Raw genomic sequence first — 18,391 nt, 5'->3', positions numbered from 1 at the left:
TCATTTGTTTTTGTATGTCTATGCATTGTGTGATATAGAACTTCTATGTGTATGTGTCTTTAGATTTTATGACTGTAAACTCTTTTCTGATCTGATATAATTAAATGGAATCCCTTCAATCCATACAAATATGTCTTAACCCATATTATTTTTTGAGGTTTTTTCTTTTCAATACTATTATTTGTTGTAATGTACCAAACTATCGATGCATTGGATCTTTAATACAATTATAGAATATTATAATTTTTTTAAAAGACAAAAATCATTATCATACAAAAATTATTATCATACACATCTATTGCAAATGCAAACCTAAAACACAAACCACAAAATCATACAAAATAATAATGTAGATCACAAATAAAGTATATCCCGCCCGTAGGGCGGGCCGACCCTAGTTACATATAAATTTGAATAACATATGTCAAAGTACATAAAATTAACATATAAATTGGTTTGATTTGAATATTTGGATAGTCTTTCAAGTATTTGTAGTGTTTTGAATATATTTTAGCTATTTTTGACATTTAATTTTGATTATTTGTGTATATTTTCAAGTATTTAGGAAAACTTAAAAGTATTTTATATATTTTGGATGTATTTAAATCTATTCGAGGTACATTCGGGTACCCAAAATACTTTAAACCGGGTCGGGTTCGGTTTTAGTTTCTTTAAATATCAAAATTTTGAATCCGTTCGGATATTTAGTTAATTTTGGTTCGGGTTCGATATTACTTTTTCGGATCGGGTTCGGTTCGGTTTTCCGGATCCAGGTTTTCTGTCCAGTTCTACATATAATTATAGTTCTACTATTGTTATATTTTAGTTTAGAAAAACTCAAAATAAAATTTTAAAATTTTGCTTTCGTTTTTGTGCTTTTTTGGTTTGTGGTCATGCTTAGAAAATTATATATGCTTAGAATTATATATGATCTAATTAGAAAATTAATTTTTAATGTTTTATAAAATTAAAATACATTTTTAGCATAACATAATTTTAATGTAACATCATCCGCCCGTAGGGCGGGCCAACCCCTAGTGAAATAAATAATATAATGTTTTATTGGTTCCATTGTGTCTATATGTAAATTATTAATTTCTGATTTTTTGGGATCATATATTTATTAATGGTTTTTTAAAATATATTATCATATTACTTTATCGATTTATGTCATATTTTAAACCGATAGAATTCAGTACCAATTTTTTTTACTAATTTTATCGTGTTTATTAATTTAACGAATATTAATTTATAGAGTTTCTACTGTACATGTTCCTATCCTAATCAAACCTCCACATCAAGAATAAGACTACACTCTCATCTTTGGCATGTACCTTGTTTCCTTTCAAAATATTATATATTCACAAAAAGATTCAATAAGATTACATTGAAAGTCAAGTATCGAAGTTTGAAATGAGTTTGGGATTCGTTTGTTGAATCGTACTCAGAAACCCTCTTTGATGTATACGATATCAAACAGTAATATCATGTTTCATAATGCCTCCAGGCTCCAGCTCCAAGAAATTGCATAAAATTTTATAATTAATAAAGTAATAAACCATAGAGAGAGTGATATAGCTTATAGGTTTCTCGATTTTTCTTATTCTCCAAAATGAGATTTCTCAATTATTTGAACGACATGATAAGATTTGAACAAAAAAGAAGTGAAAGGTTCAATTTTTTTCCTTCACATCTACTTTATAGTAGGGACTGCTTCTATAATCAACATCAACCAACCGTGAGTCTATTTGGTCATTATTTATCTAAAGACTGTTTTGACTCCGATTGATTACTACATGTTAATATTACGTACAAGTGACTGGAAAAGAGTGTGAGCGACATGACTTTGGGGCAGTGAAGAAATCCTAAAAGCTAAAAGCTCACGCCTCTTTTCTTACTATAATACAGCAGGTTTTCTGCAGGTCCTAACTAGATGCAAGTAGTGTAGTGTACCTAAATAGTTTTCATCTGGGGTTATTTTCAAGCTCAGTTTTTTAAAACAAATATGCAAATATCACCTATGAGGCAGCTCACAGCATCGGATTTAGCTTTTTTTCTGGAATAGTAGAGCCTGGTTCATAGCATTGGGAACCCATGGATTATGTTGCATTTCAAAACACGTCTGTGATTAAACTCACCAGTAATTTGTGACTAATCATATATATCAATGATGGTTAAACGTTTTGATTGTTTCTTGGTAGATATATTTATGTCTGCTAACCTGGCCCAGGCATGTTTCTTGGTACAGGTGCATTTACAATGGGTTCAAAAAAAATCCAACTTTAATTTTGTGTTAAATTAGGGAATGTTTCTAAAATTCAGGGATCTTGTTGCAAAACTAAATGATGAGGCTGGCCTGGTCTGATTGCGCATCCACCAAAACGGGCTCTGACTGAGTCTGAACAGTAGGGTCAGTTAGTTTTGGCTAGGACTGTATATTTATATGATATAGCTAATGACATATATATCTTGGGAGTTGTTTCACGGTGATCTTGGTAGTAGTGAGAAAAGCTCACCTAACCAAAGATATCTTGACACTAAAACCATCTCCAACCCATTTCTATAATAGAAATCTCTAAAATAAAAAAAAAAATAGAGATAGTGTTTTTGTTCCAATGTGTTCTTCAATGCTATATTTGTCTCTATAAATAGAGGAATGCAATTAAATAGTTATTTGCCTCTATTAAATAGAGGAATGATATATTTGCCTCTATTTGAAATCAAACGTAATTATAGTATGATGGAGGAGAGGTCGTTGGGTGGTAATGCGAGTTGAAATCTAATAAATATTCAGCTTATTAATATGTGAATAAGAAAAATCGGAGCACAAAAAAATTGTTCATAAAAACATGCATGCATGTGGTTAGTGCAACTTGCACTTATTACACTCTGGATCTGGACCGTACACTGGTAGGAAAAGACCATTTTACTACTTGGATCTTTAAGAATAATAATAATAAATAAAAATCATAGCAAGAGGAAAATATTTGCATAATATTATCGCAAAGGAAAGGAGGAAGCATAACCAAAAAAAAAAGCAATGGAGTTAGCTGATCGTTGTATTCAAGCAAAAGCTTTCGACCAGACCAAAGCCGGAGTGAAAGGTCTTGCGGATTCAGGAATCACAGAGATTCCTGCCATGTTCCATGCACACTACAAGAAAACATCGGGATACTGAGGGAAAAAATCGTCGGTATGTCGTCGGAATAACGCTATTCCGACGACATACCGACGAAAAAAATCCTCGAAAATATCTCCTCGGAAATTCATACTTCCTCGGAATTCCGTCGGAAATTTCCGACGGAATACCGAGGAAACAAAATTCCGAGGAAACTACGAGAAACATATGTTCGTCGGAAGGTTCCTCGGAATATACCGATGGAATTCCGATGGTCCAATCCTCGGAAGTTTCGACAAAATATTCCTCGGAATTTTCCGAGGGAATGGAGTTCCTCGGAAAATTCCGAGGGACAAAACTCCCTCGGAATTTTCCGAGGAACTTCATTCCCTCGGAAAATTCCGAGGGAAATATGTTCCTCGGAATTTTCCGAGGGAAGAAAGTTCCTCGGAATTTTCCGAGGAACTCCATTCCCTCGGAATTTCGAAAAAATTTATTTTTTAAAAAAAAAATTAAATTTTTTAAATTTGAATTTAAAAATTTAAAATTAAAATTAAAATTGAATAAAACATTAAATAAAACATAGTAGATAATATTCAAAGTTAAATAAAACATTCAGAGTTTTTGGTAAAAAAAAAAAAACTACGGGTCTTGGATGTTCGGGAACACCTCGTTCGGGTACATCCTCTTCATCATCTCCATCATCTGCTCGTTGAGATGCTCTGGTCCGGGAACGAGAATCGAGAGAAACAAAAACTCTCGTCGCAAGCACAAGTTTGGGGGTAGGTTGTATGGTGTAAGAATGACTGGCCATAGAGAATACTGTCTTCCACTCTTGCCAAACGGGCTGAAACCATCAGTACATAATCCAAGGTAGACATTTCTTCTCTCATACGCAAAGTCGGGATACTTTGATTGGAAATGCTTCCACGCTTTTGCATCTGAAGGATGTCTGATCTCACCATCTGTTGAGTGCTCCGCATGCCATCTCATTGGTTGCGCTGTGCGTTCAGACAGATACAGCCTCTGCAACCTTTCCGTCAAAGGCAAATACCACATCCTTTTATATGGTATTGGAACTCTTCCACTCGTATCTTTATAACGAGGCTTCCCACAAAATTTGCATGAAACCCGCTGTTCATCCGCCCTCCAATAGATCATGCAGTTGTCTCTGCATACATCTATTACCTGATACGATAAACCAAGACCAGCTACGAGTTTCTGAACCTCGTAGTATGAGCCAGTAGCTACATTATCTTCGGGTAGAATACCTTTTACATAATCAGCAATCGCATCCACACAGTCTTCAGCCAAATTATAATCCGTCTTAATGCCCATCAATCTTGTAGCAGATGATAAAGCTGAATGACCATCTCTGCAACCTTCGTACAATGGTTGCTTTCCAGCATCCAACATATCATAAAATCTCCTAGCTTCGGCATTGGGTAAATCTTCCCCTCTAAAATGATCATTTACCATCTGCTCAGTACCTACACCGTAATCTACATCCGTTCTAATTGGATCTTCTAATTTAACCGCTGGCTGAGGTTCGCTAGTACTACCATGTTCATAATCAGTTTCTCCATGATGATACCAAATTTTGTAACTTCGTGTAAACCCACTCAAATATAGATGAGTCCAAACATCCCATTGTTTAATAACTTTTTTATTTTTACAATTAGAGCAAGGACATCTTAACATACCTGTTTTTGCTTCCGGTTGTCGGTGAACTAACCCCATGAATTCGGTTATACCTTGTTGGTATTCTTCCGTAAGCAATCTCGTGTTCGGATCCAAATGAGGTCGATCGATCCAAGAACGAAAATAATTTGAAGAAGACATGTTTTTTATGAATCAAATTCGTGTGTAAAAAAAGTGAGAGGGAGGATGAAGATATGGAGTGAATGAAGAGGAAGAGGGGTGCTTGTATTTATAGATGAAATCTTGCCGACGGTCCGAGGAAATTCCGACGGAATTCCGATGCAAACGGCTAGTTCGTCGGAATTTCCTCGGAATTTTTAAAATCCCCCAACGGCTCTCCAACGGCTCTCTAACGTCTATAATATTTCCTCGGAATTCATCGGTTTTTTCCGAGGAATACTTGTTTCCTCGGTATTCCGTCGGAATATTCCGACGAGATGAATTTTTCTCGGAATTCCGTCGGAATATTCCGAGGAAATTCCGAGGAAGCCAAATTTTGTGTTTCCTCGGAATTGCCTCGGAAATTCCTCGGTATATTCCGAGGAATTCATTTTCCGTCGGAACGTCCGTCAGAATACCGCTGTTTTCTTGTAGTGGCACCTCTCTCTGCTTTAACAAGCCTGAAACCACCACCTTCGCAGCTAACTATCCCTACTGTCGATCTTAACGGAGGAAGCTTGTGTTCCAAGAAACAAGACATGCGGAGAAGGAGCGTGGTTGAGAAGATCGGAGAAGCATCTGAGAAATGGGGATTCTTCCAGGTGATCAACCACGGGATACAACTCGAGGTGTTGGAGAGGATGCTCCAAGGGATCCGTGCGTTTCATGAGCAAGACTCGGAAGCTAAGAAACGGTTCTACACTCGTGATTTCAGTAGCGACACTTATTACGCAAGTAACTTTGATCTCTACACTTCTCAGGGTGCAAGTTGGAGAGACACTGTGGGTTGTTATACGGCCCCTGATCCTCCTAGACTAGAGGATTTGCCTGCGGTTTGTGGGTAAGCCAATATGATTGATTACTAAGCATAAATATCAAAGTCCATATGATCGGTCCTGAAATTTTAAAAGTTAGAATTTTAATAAGTTTTTTATAACAAAAAATTAGAAGCCATGTCTATATATATATATATTGCTTCTTACTAAAATATTGGGACTCACTACCAATGTTGCATCGGACTCTGCCAAAAACCAACCATGATTATACATGTTTTTTGATTTTTTTTACAGCAAAAGTCTATTATATTATTTAAACTTGAGGTAACATGGATAGTCAGACCGGAAAACAAATAGACTTATGAAAATCTTATAACCATGCATGTCTTTTGATAATGGCTAGCTATCTAGGGAATGATATATACTAAAGTTGAAGCTTAGCATGGATAGTTGTTTTGATGTGGCAGGGAGATTATGATGGAGTTCTCAAAACACATGAAAGCTTTAGGTGAACTGCTCTTTGAGCTTCTGTCAGAGGCTTTAGGGTTAAACTCAAATCACCTCAAGGACATTGATTGCGCCAAGTCTCAAGTGATGTTTTGCCAATACTACCCACCTTGCCCTCAGCCTAACCTAACTTTAGGCTTAAGCAAGCACACCGATTTTTCGTTTCTCACCGTTCTACTTCAGGACAACATTGGAGGGCTTCAAGTTCTCCGTGACCAAACCTGGATTGATGTCCCTCCTGTCCCTGGAGCTCTTGTCGTTAACATTGGAGATCTTCTCCAGGTTTGGAAGAAAACTTGTGAGGTCTGGCTTCATTTCATCTATGGTTTGATCTTTTTTAAATATACTATGTGCAGCTTATAACCAATGACAAGTTCATAAGCGCTGAGCATAGAGTGGTAGCGAATGGATCTACTGAACCGCGTATTTCAGCGCCATGTTTCTTCAGCACGTTTATGAAGGCGAATCCTCATGTCTACGGGCCCATCAAAGAGCTTCTGTCTGAAGAAAACCCTGCCAAGTACAGGGAATTAACCATCAACGAGTTCGCAGATATCTTCAGGTCAAAAACGATCAGTACTCCTGCGTTACATCACTTTAGGATCTAAGACATGTTGTGAATCAGTATCTTCTTTGACAAACTCATGTTTTGTCGCACTATTCAGTATTTGTCGTTACACTGTGTCATTTGTACGACATAATAATAATAATCATGCACAACTTGTTTTTCATCTCATGCTTGTTGGATGATACAACAAATAAATAACCAGTTTACTATGCAAGAACAACACCTGCAACCTATCTCTCACCTAAACCAAAAACCGGTTTAGCTAATTGAATTCTCTCTACAAATTCGTCCCTTCTTCTTCAATATGGGGGTACCGTATTGGTGTAAAGATCAAAACAAAACAAAACAAAAAAGATTGAAACTATCTCGTTTAATTTATCAAAAATGGACTCTTGTATCCAAGAACTTAAGTTCTCTCATCTCCATATCCCAGTCACCATCAACAGCAAGTTTCTTGTACATCCATCAAGTCCAACACCTGCAGATCAGTCTCCTCGCCATAGTCTCTATCTATCAAACCTTGATGATACGGTCGGAGCGCGTGTCCTCACTCCCTCCGTTTATTTCTACCGATCTAGCAATGACCAAACCAAAAACAGAGAATCTTTGGTACTTAAACGGCTTCAAGATGCTCTTGCTGAGGTTTTAGTTCTGTACTATCCACTCTCCGGTAGGTTAAGAGAAGTTGAAAATGGGAAGCTAGAAGTCTTCTTCGGCGCAGAGCAAGGTGCGTTGATGGTGTCAGCGAGTTCTTCAATGGGCTTAGATTATCTTGGAGATCTCACAGTGCCAAATCCAGCTTGGCTACCGTTAATCTTTCATTATCCTAAAGAAGAAGCTTACAAAATACTTGAGATGCCGTTACTTATAGTTCAAGTAACGTTCTTCACATGTGGTGGGTTTAGCCTTGGGATTAGACTCTGCCATTGCATTTGCGATGGTTTTGGAGCTATGCAGTTTCTTGCCTCGTGGGCTGCTACTGCTAAAAACGGGAGACTGATTGCAGACCCTGAGCCGGTTTGGGATAGAGAAGTCTTCAAACCAAGGAATCCTCCAATGGTGAAGTACACACATGATGAGTACCTTGCGGTTGAAGAAAGATCAAATCTGACGAACTCTCTGTGGGAAACGAAGCCGTTGCAGAAATGTTACAGGATAAACAAGGAGTTTCAGTGTCGGGTCAAAAGCATTGCTCAAGGACAAGACTCAAGCTTAATGTGCAGCTCATTTGATGCAATGGCTGCACATATATGGAAATCATGGGTCAAAGCACTTGATGTGAAGCCATTAGAATACAATCTCAGGCTCACGTTTTCGGTCAACGTAAGAACAAGACTCGAAGCTCTCAAACTGAGAGAAGGGTTCTACGGCAACGTGGTGTGTTTGGCTTGCGCTACGAGCAGTGTCAACAATGTTATGAACGATACACTTTCCAAGACAACGAGGTTGGTTCAAGAGGCGAGGGTTAGGGTAACAGAGGATTACTTGCGTTCTATGGTGGACTACGTGGAGGTGAAACGGCCAAAGAGATTAGAGTTCGGAGGGAAGCTAATGATAACGCAATGGACACGGTTTGAGATGTATGAGACTGCAGATTTTGGATGGGGTAAACCGGTTTACGCAGGGCCGATAGACTTGAGACCTACGCCACAGGTTTGTGTATTGTTACCTCAAGGAGGAGTCGAGTCTGGTGGTGATCAGAGCATGGTGGTTTGCCTTTGTTTGCCTCCTTCTGCTGTTCATAAGTTCACTCGGCTTCTATCTTTAAATGATTGATAAAGCCAATGATGCGATAATAATAAAAAAAGGAAGCCATAATAAAACACCATTCACATATATTATCACATGATTTCAGTATTCAGTTCTTGCAGTAACAGCAGTTGATTTTTATTCCGACAACTGTAAAATACTCGAGAAACAAGTCACAGAAGAAATCACCATGAGAAACGAAACCCACACACAAATAAAAGGACGACTGGTGAAGTTCAAGGCCAAGGTGTTTGATGATCTTTACCTGGATCCAACTGTACAAAAATTAGTTCAAGGCCAGTGATGATGATCTTTACACGTTTACAAACTTCAGAACGCCTTCGGGACTTTTGACAGCTATTTGCCTGTTCAAACCAACAAAAAATTAGGAAGATAGGTTAGTCTCTCTCAACTGTTTTCTTAGATAATACATAATAGCATAAAGGTTGTGAAAAGCGGATTCACCATAGATATTTTATACATAGACCCGAGGCTTTTGAGTGTGGTACCATGAGATTCAATCGCCTACAAAGGAGACCATACCACATACCATCTCATCTCCTTGTGGTTTCTCTGTATTGTTGTTGACGTTTATATGATGACCATTAGTACCTTCATCTGACTTCTTCAAGTGTTCTTCTTTTGGATCTGCTACTGGTTTACAGTGTTCTTCAAGCAAAGCAAAACCAAAGTTCATAGAAGATTTTCCTGGAGAGAGCATCTGTTCATTGACTGAATTATCGGTGTGTACAGGTTGTGTGGTGAAGCCATTTGTGATGTGATTCTCCATCCGGGTATCTTCTACCGTGTAGAGTTCGGCTGTTACAAGTGTCTCAACAAACCCATTTGTGTTCTCCTTCTCTATTTCCTTGTAGAACCCATTTGTTGTTGGGTAAAGGTTTAAAGAAGACTTGAATGAGTTGTTCATGTGATCCGAATCATGGAAATTATCCATCCGTTTTGATGAACCTATTACAATTAAACCAACTGGTTACTTTCACATAACTTGAAAGGATATCGACGAGGTGATGAACAAACTCATAAATGATAACTAGGGAAAGGAAAATTGACTTACTCTCTTCAGAACTTCCAGCAGACTCTACTGATCCTGGCTTCGAGTGACAGTTGATTATATCTTGGCAAATCTTTCCATTGGCTTGGTAAGATCCCAATGCCGATGCGTGATAACATTTCAGGGAAAACCTATGTCAGACATTCCATGATTCAAAGCATTAAGATATGCATCAGGGAACATAAAACAGGAAACTTGGAAAAGAGAATACATAGGCTGTGTGAGTAAAGCACGTGAGATTTCTTGTCCACCTAGAAACTTTCGTCTAAGAAATGGATAGTACAAGAAGACAGTAAATAGTTGTCCAGCTTATGGGATTACCTCTCCTCCGGCGTAGCTTTGGTGCTGTGGAAATGATCAAAAACTGGCATGAGTTTTTTCTGTTTTATTTCAAGTTCATGGGCTGGGACGATTTCTATCTCAAACTCTCCACCAGTATTATCTTTTGGAGAGTCCATCACGTGAAAAGAGATCTAACACCACATCAAGAAAGCAAAATAAAAATCAAGAGATAAGTACAGCTATAAGCAAGAAAGAGAAATTTTGACAAAAAAAATACCTTAGAATTTTGCCACACTGGTAGTATCCCTGAGGTAACCTTTACTTCAAAGTTAGAAAGATAGCAGTGGGATCTTTCAGGGGCCTTCTCAGAACTAGTTTTATGTTCACCAAAGTTGACATTTATGTCAACGGAAAGACATGCATCCTCATGGATTGGCAAGTTAATCGACCCTGTATCCAAATGGTATTGCTTTTCAGTGATACTTTTGGGAAGTCGTTCCTCTGTTTCCAGCCAGTCAGACCTTCTGCATACATCCCACCACTGGATAGGCTCAACTTTGACCCTCAATTCATCCTCCTGAACTTGAGCATGTGATGCTCTGTGCACTCTCGAACCACTTTCAGGCGATTCTGTGGAAACAGATGGCAGAAGTTCATGCTGCACCACATGGCCTGATGGAGTATATACTAAAATATGCTCCAATGAGTTAGTTCGCGAGTTCTGTTGAAGGTCATATGTAACAGACTTGTGAAAAACAGCAGCCACGGCACCCGATGGTACAAAAACTTTTCCAGTTGCAGCAGTGGCAGCATTGCTTACTGTGTTAAGCCACCCAAAACTGCTGTATTTTATTCTGCTCACTACAGAAAGGGCTACAGCTTGTGGTGGCGATGAAGACGGATGATTAATTGCCAAAGTCTGAGTATTCCACCATGGAAAAGTTGAAGCTGAAAGTCGGGCAGGTTCTTCACCCTCATAATTTAAAGGTAGCAGCCCAACATCGCTGCCAGAGGGGTTTAAAACGAAAATGTGGCAAGTACCCTTGGATGAAATAATAGCCACCCACTGACTGTGCCGACTAAAGCAAATGTCCTGGACAATCTGTTAAAAGGGGTATAAATTTTCCAATCAAGAAAACCGCATATTAAAAAGAATGGATATATGTCAACTTAAAGGTATACTTACAGCCGAAGTGATCCCTCTATGCAGCTTGAAGAGATGCACATGAGAAGTGTCGCACTCATAACTTAGGTCACCAGGTGCACTATGTGAACGAGATGGCATTATCTGAAAGACATTGATATTGTTCCCACACACAGAAGCAGTAACCAATAGGGTTCCACTAGGGTCAAAACAAAGGGCTGAGACAGGACTCGTATGAGCCTTGAACTGTGATACTACAGCTCCGGAAACAAGATCTTTGACAGCAACCTGTTAAACGAGCATTCAAAATGTGTCACAGTCTGGCAATAAACTAATCCAAAACACTAAGCGAGGGAACAAAGCTTGAAGCAAGTGACTATTGATTAAGATCTTTGAGTCAGGAACCCTAGAAAGAAACCATATGGAAACTCTGAACTTTGAAGTATCTCTGTCACGGTGAGTAATGACTGCTACACGACTCTAGTGGAAAGGAATAGTGTGACCTAAGAATTGCTCACGATGTTCAAATTCAGAATATAACTAACCATTCCAGCATTCTCTGCATCCAATCCAGCACCCCCACCAACTTTCCAGACTGAATTTGGCGACGCTGGAGAATTAGATCCATCAGGGAGCATTTCTTGGTAGTATTTTGACAATGTTTTATATCCCATGTCCCCCAAGTTGAGTAGTCCATTGGCTAACTGCTTACTAGACTCCATCGCATAACGGGCCATCACGCTACTTCCACCAGTCGCTCTACTTGGACTGACGCTGGGTGAAGAAACAAAGCTCTGTGGGCTTAGACGCCCTGTTTTCATGGTTATGGAACTGTTGGAAGCATATGCAAGCCACCTTGGACCAACAGCCATCGGACCATAGCCAACATTAACCCTAGTTGTCCCTTGTCTCACTGGCTGAGGAACAGGATAAGTGAGAACACTGAACTTATTTTCCAGAGTAAGTGCGTCAAAGCAATATATCTGCATAAACCAAATAGAAACCATCAGTGTATGGTCTGAGGAAAAATATAAATCTTTTACACTCATGTATAAATTTATACTTGGCCTATAGGTGCAAGCAAGGTTAGCTTTGTCTCAAGACGAAATACTACTGGTACTAAAGAATTTTTTTGCACAAGAATCATAACATCTCAAAGCTTACTGATACTCACTTGAGTTGCAAGGCCAACAGCTACTACTCGGGAGCTGCATCTAATCATGCAAACAGATGACCGAAATCTCAGAACATATACATAGCTGTGAGACCTGAGGGAGTAAAAGCGAACAGTGGTCGGATAACTAGTGGCATCTGCGGAAAAGTCAACTCTACCGTCCCTCGCTAATGAACCATTATGCGAAAAGCTTTGACCCGAACCCGTGCCAGTTGTGTCATCCCCAGCAACAACCAGCAAAAGCGGATGCGAGTTCCCAAAACCCTCATGATCACCAGACCTAGCAGGTAATGGCTGCATCTGTAAGAACGAAACTGGGCCGCCGCGTTTCGAGACAAGTTCATTAAAATTAGAGGCATCCTCAACATCAAAGACTTGAAAGCCATTCTGATAGCCGAGTAAGAGAACATGTCTTGTGATATGTTGACTCAGCTCGAGAATGCCAAAGCCAGCCCATGTCACCTGCTCATGAAAGCAAAGTTCAGATGTTTATGAAATTACCAAAGATACTAACTACCAGAATAAAGTTAGATTAGCATGCGAAGCATTCAACACAAGCTAAGTGAGAGATGCAGATAAAGAACAAAGCAGATTAAATCAGATATAATCATATCCATCCATCCATGTATCTAATTGAAAAATATTGCAAGCCCCAATTTCACAGAGTTTCAACCCTAATTTAAAACCAACCGTAACTGACAAAATCAGATGAGAAGAGAAAAGAAGCAGTTGCAGATTGTTACTAAGCCTACGTAGTCAATCCCAAACTCGTCAAAGCTTTTAAACGATATAACAAAATAGCAACAAAATAGCAAGATGAAGAGACCTGATCCTTGTCATCTTCTGCAGGGGAGATAGAAGCGGCGACGGAAGCTCCGGCGGAACGAACGGAGGAGGCAACGTTGGTGGCGTTGGCGGATACAGTTTTAAGGCAAGAAGAAATGATCTTAAAGGAAGAAGGTAACAAGCCACTACTAGTATTCTTCCCTTTCCCTTTCTTCATCATCTTCTCAAAAACCCCAACTAACTACCCTATATAACAAACCAACAAACTCTCACAACCAACTAACAAATAAATTAAAAACTGCTTCGATCATCCACCGCCACCGTCATCACCGTCCACCAGAACCCCAGACTCTACCACGGAGGGCTTCCGCCGATAATCACCGACGAACAGATGTAACATCCGACGGTTCTATCCGATCGATCTCTCTCTATTGATTTATCGATGGGAAAAGCTTTAAGTAGTGTTTGACTTCAATCGAAAGCTAGCAAACGTTTATCAACAACACCTCTCTCTCTCTCTCTCTCAAAGAAAAATTGTCTTCTCGTCTACTTCTCTTATATTAAGCCTTTCGTTTTCTCGACCGAGAGAAAGCGATTTTCACCAAGTCGTTTTTTCCGCCATTTTCTTCTTCTTTTTTTTTTTACAGACTGTGTGCGTTATCATTTAATTTTAAATTATTTGGATAATAATCGTCATGGTTCATTAAGTCTTTTAATTATTACTTTATAATATTGTTCAATAACATACGGCCCGACCTTCAAATTTTCATTTTCTCTCAATTTAATAACGATCTTCCTTAGCGAAAACTATTTTTGGACCTTATTTAAATTAGAAAATATTAGTTTATCTCACCTTACAAGAAAGAATTCGCAGAGTCTATCGCCACCAAATATAAAAAGATAAGTTAAATATAATCTAATCTGCAACGTAATGGTCAAATCTGGGTTACCTATCCCCAAGTTACACTCTACTTTATTGTTCTCAACATAAAGCATATCTCAATACAACATTCACAGCTCATGTCAATTTATGTAGAGATGAAAATTTATAATAATTCAAAACAACAATCTTTCTATAGCAGATTTATCAGAAAAACTTCTTTTCTTATTTTAAATTAAAATTTAATGAATATTCATCCATTAATTAAAAGGATAAGATAATATAACATAGTACCATCACGACCATTAAAATATTTTATCACATATTCCCCAATAATATTTTGGAATATTCCTGGGTACCTAAACAAGAAGAAGAAAAAAAGCAGGGATTATAAGCGAAATGGTGGTACTATTGAACATACGAAGAGGCATGTAAAATAGCATGAGGTATTACTTACCTCAAGTCAAAGCCATGCATAGTTAAGTTGGCATTGTATTTTAAACATCCAACTCTCAAAGTACAAAAGCAAAAGAGACCAAGCTTGTTGGTTTCTAACCAAAGCTGTTTTATTCAAAGAGACAACTGTTCTAAGTTTTTGAGTCGGAAATAAGAAAAAGGCTTGCTTTTAACCTGTGCGAGCGAAACGAGCTTGAATCCTCCTCTGGATCGTCCCACGACAAGACGGACAGTCCTTCATTCCTTCTTTCTCATGAAGCTGATTGCATGTGAAGCAAAGAACTTGGTGCGCACACGGCAAGAAGATCACACTCATCTCTTCTGACAAACACATCACGCATTCTCTTTCTCTCTTCACCTTTGCCACACCATGATTCTCTCTTTTCCTTGGCTTTGGCTCGTTTCCCCCGCCTCCTTTCTTCAGCGCCATTATTCTCGAGTACTCTGATTTAAGCTTCAGCTCTGTGATATCTCTCTCAAGTCTCTTGATGTTATCTATGTAGTATTTCATGTCTGCTTCCGCTTTCGCTTTGATCCGCTCTTCTTCGGCTTTTCCAAGTGCTTCGAGTTTCTTTCTTTCTTTTTTGATTGCACAAGCCTGGGCAGTGAGTTTCCCTTTGGCCGTCTTTTCTTGTTTCAAAGTAACCTGCAGGGGAACTTTCGTTTGTTATACTTCATCAACTCATGCAACTAAATCAATTGCAATCACCAACTGAGTACGATTCTATCACTAAAGCTACTTCGAACCGGAAGGATGCAGTTACAGTAAACATACGGACTAAAAAAACCATTCAGACAAACAATTTATTTTGTACTTCAACCGAATGATAACATGACCTGATAGCTAGCAGTGACATCTTAAAGACAGAGAAGACCTAAGATGTGCAAAGGCTTATATATACAAAATTAGCTAACCTCAATTTGATTCTGGCGGTTTTTTGCTTTGTTGACTTCTTTTTGCATCACTGTCACCTTGTCTCTTTGAACCTTGAGCTCTTCCTGCAACATAGCCTTCTGCCCTTCCCACGACTGACTATCCTTAAACGACTTTTGCCCTCTCTCTTTTGCTTCTCTATAACTCTCAGCAGACTCGGCAGCTCTCATCTTAGCAGCTTCCATCTCTTTCTTCAGTGAAGATTGTTCTACCTCGAGCCTGCGTGCAGTATTGTTAGCTTTTTCAAACTGGCTGGTCGCATTTTTCACCGCAATCTCCATCTCAGACAGCCTCTTCATAGTGTTTTCTTCCATTAACTGCTTCTCTTTCTTATGCTGTTTTGCCAGTTCTCGCTCTTTCCTTAATGCCTTGAGCTCTGGCTGATCCTTGAGAAGTCTACCAGTTGCTTCTTTTACTTTCTGATTAGCCCAGTCCGTCCACACCTGCAGTTCATTCTGCAGGTCATCCACTCGAGGAACTAGCTTTAAAATCAACTCATCCTTTTTATCCCGGGGAATATATATACCCAAAGATGCATCATAGGGTATACCAGCGTAGTAATCTGGTGCTAACTTTTCAGACACAGAAGCCTTTTCTTCAGACTCAGAACAAGACTTCTTTCCTGAAGCTATAGGTACAGAAGGAACAGACTTAACAGAAGAAACAGACTTCTTTTCTGAAGCTGAAGGTACCAGCTTTACAGGCTCAGAACCAGGCTTCTTTTCTGAAGCTGAAGGTACCAGCTTTACAGGCTGAGAACCAGACTTCTTTTCTGAAGCTGAGGGTACCAGCTTTGCAGGCTGAGAACCAGACTTCTTATCTGAAGCTGAAGGTACCAGCTTTATAGGCTCAGAACCAGACTTCTTTTTGGATGCTTTAGTTGCAGCAATTGCAGGTAAGGCGGTTATATATCCCTGTCCGTCGACCACTACCACAGGTGATTCTGACTTACTACTCTTCTTACGTACGAAACAGCTGGTTTCCTCTAATGAAACTTTCACCCCAATCTCTGTTGTCATCTTTGATGAGCAATTTCTAGCCAACAATTCAGAAGATGATTTGGCTCTCTTCTCTAGAAGGAAACTGCCGACTGATGCAAACTTTGCCGCCTTATAGCTGCCACTGCCTTTGCCGTAAGTCCTAATCTTCTCCACACACGATTTCTGACGAAGCATGGGTATTTCTTTCTTAGTGCGGCCTTTCCGAGAAGACACTACTTTTTCATCAGAGACAAGAGTAAAAGATGTACTTTTAACGCCTGCGCCAGAAACAGTGCTACCTGAAGCTACTCCTTTTCCTGATGCTGTTCCACTAGAATGAGTACTCTTGTAGTTAGGGAAGTTTCCGAACTTGAGTGGCTCACTCTGATCACTTTGCGCATTGGTTTGCTGAGGCTTTTGATTATCTGGATCACCCGAGTTTGGAGGATTATTAGACTCAGCAGCAAGAGACTCAGACGCTTCACTCAAACTGAAACCAGGAGAATCAGACGACTCAAGTTCAAACGCTTGCAAGACATTCAAGTCGCACATCAAAAGCCGCCACATGGCTTCAACCGTCGAGAGCGACGGCCTAACTTCCTTAACAAGACTTATCATCTCCACCAACGTATACCCAACAAGCTGCTGTAAATCCTCAAAAACATAATCCCTCGAACCCTCACCACCACCTTCGCCTCCGTTCTTGAGAACATTCAAGGCGTTACTAACAATGTTCGACACAAGATCACTCCCTCCACAGTAGAGCCTACTCCCCGAGATAGCTTTCAGCACATCATCATCGGTGTATCCGCAATCAATAACCTGCTTCATCGCATTAAGGAAAAGCGCGAGCAGATTCGATGACAGTAGCTCTTCGAGACGACACGCAAACGGGTCATCCCATTCAACAGTATCATCAGACTCTTCGAGTTTGAGCTGATCCTCATAACGAGGGAACTCAGTGAGAGAAGCCTCCTTATCTTGAGAAGGATCAGCTAGCTTTCTCTTGTTGTTCCTTCCTTTCTCCTGGTGTGGTGATACTCCTACTTTGTCACAAACATTCATTTCTTCTTGCTTCTTAACCATACTTCTTCCACACCTTGTCATCCATCACACGTGCGAACAGTTTAGGTTAAAACACACACAAAAAGCGTATATATTGTTAAATATCTGATTACATCCTCCAAAATGATTCAATCTCTCAATTACTAAAATCCCCAGAAACACATTCAAAAAAGCAATTTTTTTTACAAGTAAAACGTATAGAGAGAGATTCCTCGAATTTCTAAACCGGTCATACATGCTGATTGAGTGATTAATCGTAATGCAATTTAGAATTTGAAACAAAAACCGAATCGAGAAAACAAAAAGCCAAATGAACAATCCCATGCGAAAACGGCGTTATACTGACTGACCTTCAACGAAGACGATAACGGCTTACGGAGGGCGACGGAGAGAGAGAGAGAGAGAGAGAGATCGGTAGCAGCGAGACGACGAGACGAAAGCAAGCGAGAATATTTTGATTAGAGAGAGTGTGTGTTGGGAGAGAGCGAGAGAGACGAAGGCACTGGCCGTAAACTCTCTTCCGGGGTTTGGTGAAATGTATTGTTTACCCTGAGGGTATTTTCGTCTTTTCCTAACTAGGTATCTTTTTAATCGTTTTGTTCTTGCATATGTGAATCATTATTACAAAGCCAAGTTTCTTTTTTTTTTTTTTGGCATCATTACAAAGCCAAGTTTAGGTAACAAATTCAATATGAAAAAGAAAAAAACAAAATCATAAACAGAGGTAAAGAACAATAGATGAACTGCTTTCTCTCTCATCTCTGTTCTCTCTCCATATCTTTCACAGAGAAGATGAGAAAGCGGTTGAGTTGACGCCGGCGATTCTTCTTTCCGGCTTCGTTGTGTAGTAAAGTCACCGGATCCTTTCCGGTTGTAGTCTCCCGATGATTCGGGCTTTGTCTCTGGGGAGAGGTGGTTCACATAACACCTTCTCCGCCGACTTTAGTCTCCGGGAAGAGGTGATCCTCTTACACCGTCTTCGCCGGCTTATCACCGGTTTGATACCGGTTATGGTTGATCTACGCTTCCGTTCTTCCTCT

General features: G+C 39.5%; 4 protein-coding genes across 4 annotated transcripts; 2 read left to right on the top strand and 2 right to left on the bottom strand.

Annotated features, from left to right (window-relative positions):
- Positions 1-2,957: 2,957 nt before the first annotated feature.
- Positions 2,958-6,992, top strand: LOC106422942 (1-aminocyclopropane-1-carboxylate oxidase homolog 5-like). The gene is made up of 4 exons (XM_013863733.3): positions 2,958-3,148; positions 5,416-5,819; positions 6,222-6,543; positions 6,618-6,992. The coding sequence occupies exons 1-4, from the start codon at positions 3,041-3,043 to the stop codon at positions 6,867-6,869; spliced, it is 1,086 nt and encodes a 361-aa protein (XP_013719187.2). The 5' UTR covers positions 2,958-3,040; the 3' UTR covers positions 6,870-6,992.
- A 200-nt stretch (positions 6,993-7,192) lies between these two features.
- LOC106422941 (omega-hydroxypalmitate O-feruloyl transferase-like) lies at positions 7,193-8,665 on the top strand. Its single transcript, XM_013863731.3, has one exon. It carries the CDS (start codon positions 7,214-7,216, stop codon positions 8,603-8,605), a length of 1,392 nt encoding a protein of 463 aa, XP_013719185.2. The 5' UTR covers positions 7,193-7,213; the 3' UTR covers positions 8,606-8,665.
- LOC106423076 (autophagy-related protein 18g-like) lies at positions 8,645-13,721 on the bottom strand. Its single transcript, XM_013863860.3, has 9 exons — positions 13,077-13,721; positions 12,251-12,712; positions 11,622-12,059; positions 11,119-11,364; positions 10,210-11,034; positions 9,972-10,123; positions 9,654-9,781; positions 9,044-9,547; positions 8,645-8,943 (listed from the first exon to the last, which is right to left on the bottom strand). The coding sequence occupies exons 1-8, from the start codon at positions 13,254-13,256 to the stop codon at positions 9,096-9,098; spliced, it is 2,883 nt and encodes a 960-aa protein (XP_013719314.1). The 5' UTR covers positions 13,257-13,721; the 3' UTR covers positions 8,645-8,943; positions 9,044-9,095.
- A 586-nt stretch (positions 13,722-14,307) lies between these two features.
- LOC106423082 (putative E3 ubiquitin-protein ligase RF4) lies at positions 14,308-17,893 on the bottom strand. Its single transcript, XM_013863868.3, has 3 exons — positions 17,702-17,893; positions 15,288-17,385; positions 14,308-15,018 (listed from the first exon to the last, which is right to left on the bottom strand). Exons 2-3 carry the CDS (start codon positions 17,370-17,372, stop codon positions 14,542-14,544), a joined length of 2,562 nt encoding a protein of 853 aa, XP_013719322.2. The 5' UTR covers positions 17,373-17,385; positions 17,702-17,893; the 3' UTR covers positions 14,308-14,541.
- Between the last annotated feature and the right edge of the window lie 498 nt (positions 17,894-18,391).

Source organism: Brassica napus, chromosome A10 (assembly GCF_020379485.1).
Source record: "Brassica napus cultivar Da-Ae chromosome A10, Da-Ae, whole genome shotgun sequence".
Lineage (NCBI taxonomy): Eukaryota > Viridiplantae > Streptophyta > Magnoliopsida > Brassicales > Brassicaceae > Brassica > Brassica napus.
Note: the sequence above shows the minus strand (reverse complement) of the source record. Positions and strands in the feature narration are given on the sequence as shown.

Coding starts and splice junctions, on each gene's coding strand:
- LOC106423076 (XM_013863860.3), bottom strand. CDS start 13,256: ATGATGAAGAAAGGGAAAGGGAAGAATACTAGTAGTGGCTTGTTACCT. Junction 12,060..12,250: donor CTGTTGGCCTTGCAACTCAA/GTGAGTATCAGT, acceptor TGGTTTATGCAG/ATATATTGCTTTGACGCACT. Junction 9,782..9,971: donor AAAGCTACGCCGGAGGAGAG/GTAATCCCATAA, acceptor TGTCTGACATAG/GTTTTCCCTGAAATGTTATC.
- LOC106422941 (XM_013863731.3), top strand. CDS start 7,214: ATGGACTCTTGTATCCAAGAACTTAAGTTCTCTCATCTCCATATCCCA.
- LOC106423082 (XM_013863868.3), bottom strand. CDS start 17,372: ATGGTTAAGAAGCAAGAAGAAATGAATGTTTGTGACAAAGTAGGAGTA. Junction 15,019..15,287: donor ACCGCCAGAATCAAATTGAG/GTTAGCTAATTT, acceptor GTTCCCCTGCAG/GTTACTTTGAAACAAGAAAA.
- LOC106422942 (XM_013863733.3), top strand. CDS start 3,041: ATGGAGTTAGCTGATCGTTGTATTCAAGCAAAAGCTTTCGACCAGACC. Junction 5,820..6,221: donor GATTTGCCTGCGGTTTGTGG/GTAAGCCAATAT, acceptor TTGATGTGGCAG/GGAGATTATGATGGAGTTCT. Junction 6,544..6,617: donor ACATTGGAGATCTTCTCCAG/GTTTGGAAGAAA, acceptor TACTATGTGCAG/CTTATAACCAATGACAAGTT.